Genomic DNA, 10168 nt, shown 5'->3' with positions numbered 1-10168 from the left:
AGATTCCTCAAAGTAAATTATATCAAAAATTCAAGTTTTAATCTCAAATTCGCATTTACCCTACCCATTTTCTTGGACGGAAAGAAGTTACAGTTTTATCTTCTAGTTAATGTAATATAGTATTAAATTTTCTTAATAAATGCTGTTAATAGCAAATATTTGGCTCGATTTCTATCTGAATTTTTCGTCAAATTTATTTACAATGGTTTTTTAATTTAGATTAATTATTGTGTATTCATTTCTTTCAGCCGCAAGTATTAATATAACATGCTTTTGTGGTTTTGGAATTGTAGCCTTAATCACGGAAATTTATGGTAGGAAAAAAGCTGTATGCATTGGGACTATCCCTTTAATTTTATCTTGGGTATTGACTTATTTTTCGACGCATAATACCACTTTATACATATCTAGATTTTTTGCTGGAATATCATTCGGGTGTACGTTATTCTTGAATTATATCAATATCGGTGAATATGTATCTCCAAATATTAGATTGATGACCACTAACATGTTACTATGTGCAGCATCTCTAACAGGGACTATGATAGGACAGGTTTTAAGTATAGTTATGGAGTGGAGAAACGTTGCTCTCATAGGCATTATCCCTTCAATTTTGTCTGCCATCATCCCTTTTTTCTGGGTAGAGAGCCCTATGTGGTTGGCATCACAAGGAAGATTTGAGGAGTGTGAAGTAGCATTCAATTCACTACGCACACCATCTAAGGCTGCCGAAGAAGAATTAAAACTTCTGCTTTCAACGGAAAATAGAAAAAATAAAAAATATAAAAAGAAAACCTTTGTACCTGTTGCTTTGAAAAAGATACGCGACGCTCTGAATCAACGCTATTTCTGGAAATGTATGATTCTTTCTTGTATTATGCACGTTTATAAAGTTGTGGCTGGACGAATGTTATTTAACACTCTTGCGATTTCCATACTTCAAGATATCACCGGAGCTGGAAACGGAAAGTCTAAAATATTATATTTTACTCTGGTAACAAACAGCTTTTCGGTATTCGGTGCAAGCATATCATTCATATTTTTTAAAAATTTTAAAATGAGACATCTTTTGTTGTCCTTGGGCATAATTGCAAATTTAATATTGGTTACCTTTGGACTAGTGCTTTATTTTATACCGGATAAAAATGACATCACGAATTGGATTAAAATAATGCTGCTCGCTTCATATTTAGTTATAGTAGCGGTTGGTCCATACCCAGTCTTAGATACAATGTATACTGAAATAAATCCATTGGAAATCAAAACCTTTAACATTGTTCTCATGGGAATTTTTGCTGGGATTGTCAACTTTTTGGCAATTAAATTAGCGCCTAGTATGTTTGTTATTATTGGACATCATGGAGTTTTCCTCTTAAATGCTTTCATTGCCTTTATGTGTCTTGCATATTTTTGGTTCTTTTTGCCAGAAACTAGAGGACGGACTTTGCAAGAAATTGAACTCTATTTTAAAACCGATAGCTTTGATAGTCCTAAGTTACAAGAAGATGAATCCAGAGAATTAATGAACTTAAGTAAAGGAAAAAAATATCCAAATAATAACGATGTAATTTAATTTGACTTCCGACATACTTGCATATCTTTACATGTAGTGCCTATCGTCTCCATACCTGCTATGTGTAATTTTTTACTATTGGGTTTTTATAATTGGTATTTCTTGACGGAACTGAAACTCTAAAGCATAATGTCATATAACACATATTTGAAAATTATTTATTATTGTGATATCATGAAAAATATCTTGTTTGAGAACATGAAAAAAAAATTAAAAAATTTTGAAAGAATAGAAAAAATTGATCACGAGGCGGGATTCCAACCCGCGTCTTTTTGCCAAACCAGTATCAGTTCAGATCGTACAGGTACGACACAATTCGGCGTAATAACGCAGTGTCGGTGTAGCGCTCTGCCGCGTACTAAGATCGGGTTCTCTCTGAAAAAGCCTTACAGTAATTTCTTAAATACTTGCTCAAACTTTATTTTGTCTTTTTGCCAGGATAATGTTATCTCTTAAGACTGTATAATTTGTGTAAATTCTATAAATAATATGTGTTTAAAAAACATCTATACGATTTAATTTAAAATATCAATAGGAGCTTGTTTTGTATTTACGATATATAAAATAATAACTGCCATAGTTCGCCTTTATCTTCTTTAGTTTTAGTGTTCCCAGTATTTTAGATATTGTAACTATATTTGCGTAATAAAGAAACAAATAAATATATTCTATTATTATTTACATGTCCCATTAAATGATACCTTATTCATTTACATAGTATAAAGCGAAGTCGCTTCCCGCGTCTGTATGCTTAGATCTTTAAAACTGCACAACGGATATTGATGGAGTTATTTAATAGATAGAGTGATTTAAGAGGGACGTTTATATGTATAATAACATCTATTAAACTACTCCGAATTTAAAGCCGGCGAAGCCGTGAGTAAAAGCTAGTTATAGATAAGGAATAATTAGACGTCCCAATTTGTTAAAATATTAGATACATTACAAAACGATAGATATTAAACCAAATAAAAGCATTATAATAAAACGAACGTTACATAAGAACATAATGTATAGAAAAAGCGTTCTAGTTAAACGTGTTATTATTAATTATTAACTTTAGCACTAAGAAATTAATACACTAAGTATGTATTAACGTGGAAATCTCAATGTATATATATGTAAATATATTTTTTATTTATTTCTATTCTTCCAAAATTTATCATTTATAAAAAGCATTCAAATCTATAAAATAAAAAATTAAATCGCAATTTATTTATAAATGCACACATTTCAAAGATTTTCAGGTAAATAATAGATTAATTAGTTCGTATTTTTTGAAGAAGAAAAATGGTGTTTTGTTGCAAGAAATATAACTATTGCGAAATTCAAGGAAAAAGTATTGCGCATTTATTCAGTTGTATTACAGTGATATTTAAACTAGTTATTTGTACAGATTCGAACAATTAAAATATTTATTAAAGCTTATTGGAAAATCATTTTTAAATAAACGAACGCAGACCCTATTGTTTTCTTCTCCCATTTTATATTCATTGCGGAAATACGGAAGGCGCTGGTATAAAGAAATGAAGAGTTAACCGATGAAAATGTCATAGTATTATTCACGCTGTATAATTGTATAATATACAATACAATCGAGTGATATATAGCGCGATATTGTAGTACGGGTGACAACGCTAAATATAAATGCTAAATATGTATATTTGTTTTCTCTCGACGCAATAGACACACGTCGATTTTATGATATAATGTTTGTGTCTGGAGATAGGAATATAGAAAGTGATCTAAACTTAGCCTACGGAGTATATTATTATTTTTAACGAATACTGAAAAGAAATGGTCAGCAATTTTCCTGGCATCTTTTTTTTTTGTGATTGATAGTACCTGAGACAAAATTAAAAGGAGTCTTTTCAATATGTTCACAGTAACAGAGTACTTTTAACAGGCTATTAAATTGAAATAATTATGAAATACTTCCATATTGAATAAGTATGAATTTTCGAGTTCATCAACGCGTAAGAAATTATTTTTCCCGCTTTAAGTCTAACGTAAGTGTACAATAATACTACATATCTGGAAGGTGTGAATATCATGTATTGATATTGCTTACGAATTTAACTAGCCAACACCTAAATCAACGAGTCTTAAAAAATAACATGCGTATCAACTTTATTTCTTGTATACCTACTATACAAATAGTGTCTCTGGTTAAGTCCTCTTCCTCTCGGACCTCTTCAGGTGTAGATAAATATATAAATATTTTTTGTTCGGCATAGGAGCTGGTGTGTCGCCTGATGGTAAAGGCATATCATTGCCCATAAACGTCCAAATGCCTTCTACTTGCCTATTTATTGGATTATTCTATTATGTTTCTTTCATATTATTATTTATCTTTATATTATATTTGATGGATAGATTATTTATTCCAAAAGAAAGGATTAATAAAGGAGATAAAGAAAAGGACTGAGAAGGATAAGGAATAGGTAAGGACCTCCGGCTTCCCCACTCACCGAACGAAATACAATTTCACGCCGATCTTCTGTGATCGGGGACAGAGTCAAAGGAAAATGTCTCAACTTTTTTCCTTCTTCTTCCAAATGTTCTTTCAAGGTGGAGGTTACGTGCTCTACTGTAACTCATCCGAATAAGCCAAAGAATTTAATTTGATATGCATTATCCAATTAGATTACTTTGGTACAATTTGTGAGATATTTTAATGGTTAGGCAGACAAACGTTAAGACGGATTACCAAACGGGAAGTGATATCTACCACCTACTAACTAGCATGCGCTTTGTTAGGGACACTGGGAATGCGTAGCCTACCTTTAAGACATAAGCCTTTGAAGTCTTCCTTGTCTAATCTACTCGGGAACATGGAAGATGGTAAATCATTCCTGTTCTAGTCCAAAAATGCCGAATAAAGCGCATTGTGGAATTTTCTTGAATTATAAGTAACAGCCGTTTTTTAAGAAGTTACTAAATACCTGATCATTTCTTCACTCGATGTGTACAAAGATTGCATCAAAGATGAGTTGGGGTATCTCTAAAACTAAAAATTTAATATGAAGTTTGTCAAATAATACATAATTATAATATCCATTATAGTATGTAGGCATTAAATATCCCAAAACACTTATTCATATAATAACGTATTGGTCGAATGACACAAACTTAAAGTAGGCCTGTTGGAAACCAAAACATACATAACAAATATAGTAAAGATAAAACAATATTAACATAATATGGAACAGTATTACTCTCTAGTGTTTATGTAGCAATGAAAAGAAACAGTTGTTTTTATTACTTCGCATTTAAATATAACGCCTAGTCGTGTTCCACTGGTCAAGAATCGAGATGTCCACTCAAACCCTCCGCCAGGTATCTATTTAATTTTTACTTTATACTCGAATTATATAACATTTATTTTATCTCGGTTTAAAAATATTTATATACGCCACAAAAACAAAATCAATATTTTCGAGCTTTTATGCATATCTATATGATAAATAACTATTTTTGTATTCATACATTTCAGCTTTTGATATTAATAAGGTAGCCTTTAAGTTTATTTTTGAATACATATATTGAAGTCTCTAATTATTTTAGGCAGGCAATTGTGTACCAGTACAATTGTGCTGGTTGTTTAGTTTGGATGGTTATGTTTCTCTTATCGTATAGGATAGTATTATGTTATCCGTGGTATATTTATGGTGTGGTGGTTGTTGTTGGTAATTCAAGCTCATTACTATTTCGTGTGCAGTATTTGTGCGACTTTTTGTTTAGAGTTATTTGTGTATTTATTTTCTAGTGTGATGTTTATAAAATTTATTTTAATTCAATTCGTTCGTAATTTGAGGTCTTTAAGTGTTAGGGGAAAAAAAAAATTATGTTAAACTCTTATTACTTTATTCTCTGTATTTTGGAGTATTTTAACCGACATCCAAACCCAAAAAAGCGGAGGTTCTATGTTTGTAAACGATATTTTCTAACCGATCTAAGAAATTGTTATTTATGTATTTCGAAACATTATAAGTCCGGAAGTAGTCCGAATCAGGTGAGAATCTGATTATGGAAACTCTGGACAATCGAGGAAAAACCAACTTGTGAACAGTGAAGTAATAAAATTCATTTTGTCCATAAAGAAATATCAATATGTGAAGTGTCAGTGATGTACATTCATTAACTAAATAAGTATTCCTAGACAAATGATTTCAGTGATAGATCTAAGCATGGATCTGAGAACGATTAAATTCTAAATGATGAAGAATAAACGAACAAGATGGTTTAACTTCTAGATTTAGATGTAGATTGTAGATATCCACATCGAGTGATAGGTAGTAATTATTTGACGTAATACCATATTTCTGAAAACTTATTAAAATAGCGTTAACTATTTAATAAAAATATCTAAAACAGCCAATTCTACGATTCGCCATATTGTTTAAAATGCAAAGAGTTCTTTTATAACAATAAATTTTTTTACAAAGGCCAAAAATACTACACTAGAGATTCTCTCGTTGTTAGTCTCTCAGGCCTATTGACAGTTAAACTTGCAAACGTAGATTTAAAGGATTTTTATAAATAAAATGAATTTCACAAACTGTGATATGTTAAGTAAAGCTTAGATATCTATTGGTAATTTTTTTTTCCCATTATGTCAAAAAATTCAATTTTTTGATTACATACTTTCATAACTAATATCTGCATTTATTATACCGTAAAAACGGTGATTTCGATTGAACATTTTACTATCACAAACACTATTTCTATCATTCAGACAAAAAAGTAATGGATCTATTGAGAAAATCTCAGTCGCCTTCTCTAGATTACGTTATGTTACTTTAATTAAAATAATTTTACCCATTAACCTGTAGTAATTTAACAAATATTTAAAGTTTAGAAAATAAACACTTTTTAACAAATTGTAAACGTGATTTATTCATTATTTTATTAACCCGATTTATTCATTATATTATTACGTTTCGAACACTTTACAGCGAGCGTAGTCACGGTGAGAGATTGAAATCCGTTAAAAAGTCTTTAATTTCTAAATGTATTATACTCGAGTTCAATCAAACACAAGAAAATACTAAATATTTAACGATAAAAATAATGAAATAACAAAAAAAAATTGGAAAATACTTTTTTAAACTAACTGTCTTTAAAAATTAATTCGCCATTCCAATTATATAATATGTAACCTTTTGTTTTTTACATGAATATTTAAGTATTTAAGTTACAAACCTAGGTTAATTACGGTGAAAGTCATGTTTTAATTACACGCTTATAGCTTTCGATTAAATGTTTGAGTTATTTTATACACATATTTTATCCGAAAACCTTCATTTGTTTGCCTTTTGGGGAAGACTTCAGAAAGATTAAGTAGCATTTATAAGCCTTCAAACCCAAAGGTAACCCCAAAACAAAGAAAGAAGTCAAAGTAACAAAATCAAATTAAAAGTTTATAGTTGCATTTATTTTATGTTACCTTTAATATAGAGTAAATGCGGCTATAAACTTAACTTATATCTATAATATATATAAAAACTGTTTAACCGACTTTTGTTATACTTGCAGTTTTATCTAAATTCCTTAAAATCGAATGAAAGTAATTTCACAACTACTATGTCAACACTATTATGCGTAAGCATACACTTTCTTATATTCTGTTATTGTTATTATTCAATATTCATTTTTTTATCTGCAGGTGCTAGTTATAACGGGCCTGGCGTTGTGCAGTATCTCTGATGGATACATATTTGGTCAAACGTCGGGCATGATAGACGCTTTGCGCAGTAATAATAGCTCCTTGGAATTATCGGAAGATGGACTCTCTTGGTTAGGTGAGTGTATCTCGTTTTTCCAAGAAAGATGCATAAACGTCCAGTGTCTAAGATGTCGAATAGAATTTTTATTCCAGCATAAATACTGCCAAGTAAATCTGGGAAAGCACTGAACAGGAAAATAATCGATGATCGATCTTTTTCTTAGGTACATTCACTGGCTAACGTTCGAGATCGTGCCACATAAAATAACATTGTAAGGAATAACTTAAGACAAAGCATAGCAATTATGACGAAAAACAATGAAACACGTGTGCAAAACATAACAAACTCCAGTCACCCGATGTTGATTGATGGAACGAATGTCTTGCGCGAAGACAATAAAATTTCAAATATTCATTCAGCTCTCACGATTACCGCAGTTTATAAGTACTGTTTGTGTTATTCTTGGATTCTTTTGTATGATTATTTTTTACGAAGGCACCTGTTCTACTCTTAGTGAAGTAAGAAAGAAATTGTAATTCTCTTCTCCTATTAATTTTAATTATTTGTTCCAGCATCATCGATCAACATTACCTGCTTCTGCGGTTTTGCGGTTGTCGCAATTGTGACGGAAATACTTGGACGAAGAAAAGCTCTAATATTATTAAATATACCCGTGCTGTGTTGTTGGATTATGGTGTATTTAGCACAAAATATAGCAACACTGTTATTCTCTCGAATAATTATGGGAATGTCTTACGGTGGTGTCCTTATGTTGACATATATATGTGTTGGTGAATACGCATCGCCAAACATTAGGTCTCTGTGTTTAAATTTAATAGGCTGTGTTGGATCGCTGATAGGTTCGACCCTAGGGCATATTTTAAGTATTTTAGTCCCTTGGAGAGAAGTTGCCCTTCTAGGTGTCATACCTACATGTCTTGCAATTGTGATACCTTGCTTTTGGGTAGAAAGTCCGTTTTGGCTGGCATCCAAAGGTAGATTTGATGAATGCAAAGAGGCTTTCGAAGCACTTCATATATCGACTGATACTACGAAAAAAGAACTATCCTTATTAATTGCCAATGAGAGACGAAACCAAACCAAATATTCAAGTAATACCCACGTTTTAAAAATAATTGTAACAAAAATTTCGATAGCTATAAAGCAGAAATATTTTTGGAAGATAAGTATTTTAAATAGTGTCATCAATATATATCGCATAGCTGGAGGACGAATATTATTCACTACTTTAGCGTTGACTATTTTAAAAGACATTACTGGTGACTCTAGCATTTTAATGCATACAATTTTGGTAGATGGATTTTGTATACTGGGGGCACTGATATCTTGCGTTCTAGTAAGAAAATTTAAAATGCGGAGTTTGCTATTCAGCTCGGGACTATTAGCTAATATAATACTTCTAGTACTTGCTACAGTTCTCTATTGTAGGCCACCACATCAAGATGATATTTATGTTTGGATTAAAGTATCGTTGTTGGCGTTATACTTCATCATCATGTTAGCTGGGCCATATGCCGTATTAGAGACCCTATTAGTTGAGATAAACCCTTTGGATATAAAAGCTTTTTTTATATTTTTCTTTGGAGCTGTAATTGGTGTTGCACAGTTTTTAGCGGTAAAGCTTATGTCGAATATGGTAAACTCGATTGGATATCACGGAATATTCTTCTTAAATGCCGCAATCATATTTATGTGCATGACATATATCTGGTATTACTTGCCAGAAACTAAAGGGAAGTCTTTAGAAGAAATTCAAGCACACTTTAAGAATGAAAGACTACTTGAAGGTGTTAATGAAAATTGTGAACAATGTAATGTCTTACTTGATTCAGTAAAGAAGTGTTCTCATAATATTTAAATAATAATGTATTGTGTAAGTTATAGATAATAAATAGTACTTTAATAACAATGTCCAAAATGTTTATAATATTGATGTTATAGGTACCTACGTGCCACGTTGTTATAGAAAAAATATGACTGAAAGTTTAGATTAATTTACGTCTCTAATGAAAATGTTACAGCTATAATAGACATGCGAATTATTTAAAAAAAAAACTTGTCATTGTGAAAAAAAATATTTTAATCATGTTCATCTTAATATGCCTATTACATGGACATTACCATCTTTTATACTAGACAAGATCATTGGACATAACTATATTATATATAGATACTTGGACTGTATTGTAACTAAAGGCGTGTGAAAAGCTAAAAAATGATATTGTGATTATTGTACAATACTTGTTTAAAAAATATGAATAAAACATTTGCGCAAATGTCAAGTACATGATTATGATTATGAGACAAATATATTATAATTCACAATGTGGCATTATTATTTATTAGCTATCCCTAGTATCATCATCATCATCATCAGCCTATATATGTTCTCACTGCAGGGACACAGGCCTCTTACTCCACGCTGGCCAAGTGCGGGTTTGCAGATGGCACATATCTTCGGATTTTTGATTATCACACATACCGGTTTCCTTACAATGTTTTCCTTCGCCGTTTCAAATAGTGGTGAGGCTATACAGATACGGATTAATCGAATAATCAATTAAATTCCTGCACGCTCGCCTGGTCTGCACGACTTATCGATTTTTAAGTCCGAGGTCATTTAGCCACCATTTATATACTATATTCCTAGTATAATACATATTTTTTGTCCTATCCATGCACAAATTTAAAGTACTTAAATGCTAGTAGGTTTTATCTTTGACTTCCACTGAAATTCGTACCATTAATTAACTTGTTTTCTAATGCCTAAAATAACTATTCATTTCGATATCTTATCATATCCTTTTCCTTCCCTTCCCAATCCTTTCCTTTATTCCTCTCGCTA

At 31.2% G+C, this 10168-nt stretch overlaps 2 protein-coding genes across 2 annotated transcripts in view; both read left to right on the top strand.

Annotated features, from left to right (window-relative positions):
• The window catches only part of LOC119834300 (sugar transporter ERD6-like 15), an 11961-nt gene extending 8151 nt beyond the window's left edge, over nt 1–3810 (top strand). Inside the window, exons 3-4 of the mRNA XM_038358639.1 lie at nt 249–857; nt 3677–3810. Coding sequence (XP_038214567.1) covers nt 249–857; nt 3677–3810 — 743 coding nt within the window. The remainder of the gene's footprint in view (nt 1–248; nt 858–3676) is intronic.
• A 1078-nt stretch (nt 3811–4888) lies between these two features.
• LOC119834298 (facilitated trehalose transporter Tret1-like) lies at nt 4889–9628 on the top strand. Its single transcript, XM_038358637.1, has 3 exons — nt 4889–4912; nt 7242–7377; nt 7875–9628. The coding sequence occupies exons 1-3, from the start codon at nt 4889–4891 to the stop codon at nt 9179–9181; spliced, it is 1467 nt and encodes a 488-aa protein (XP_038214565.1). The 3' UTR covers nt 9182–9628.
• The last annotated feature ends 540 nt before the right edge of the window (nt 9629–10168 follow it).

Source organism: Zerene cesonia, chromosome 19, assembly GCF_012273895.1.
Source record: "Zerene cesonia ecotype Mississippi chromosome 19, Zerene_cesonia_1.1, whole genome shotgun sequence".
Taxonomy (NCBI): Eukaryota; Metazoa; Arthropoda; class Insecta; order Lepidoptera; family Pieridae; genus Zerene; species Zerene cesonia.
This window is presented reverse-complemented; position numbering and strand designations above follow the sequence as displayed.

Bases quoted from the DNA above. Each gene is read 5' to 3' on its own strand.
- LOC119834298 (XM_038358637.1), top strand. From the start codon at position 4,889: ATGTCCACTCAAACCCTCCGCCAG. The intron at 4,913-7,241 runs GTATCTATTTAA...TTTTATCTGCAG, and splicing joins CCACTCAAACCCTCCGCCAG to GTGCTAGTTATAACGGGCCT. The intron at 7,378-7,874 runs GTGAGTGTATCT...TATTTGTTCCAG, and splicing joins AGATGGACTCTCTTGGTTAG to CATCATCGATCAACATTACC.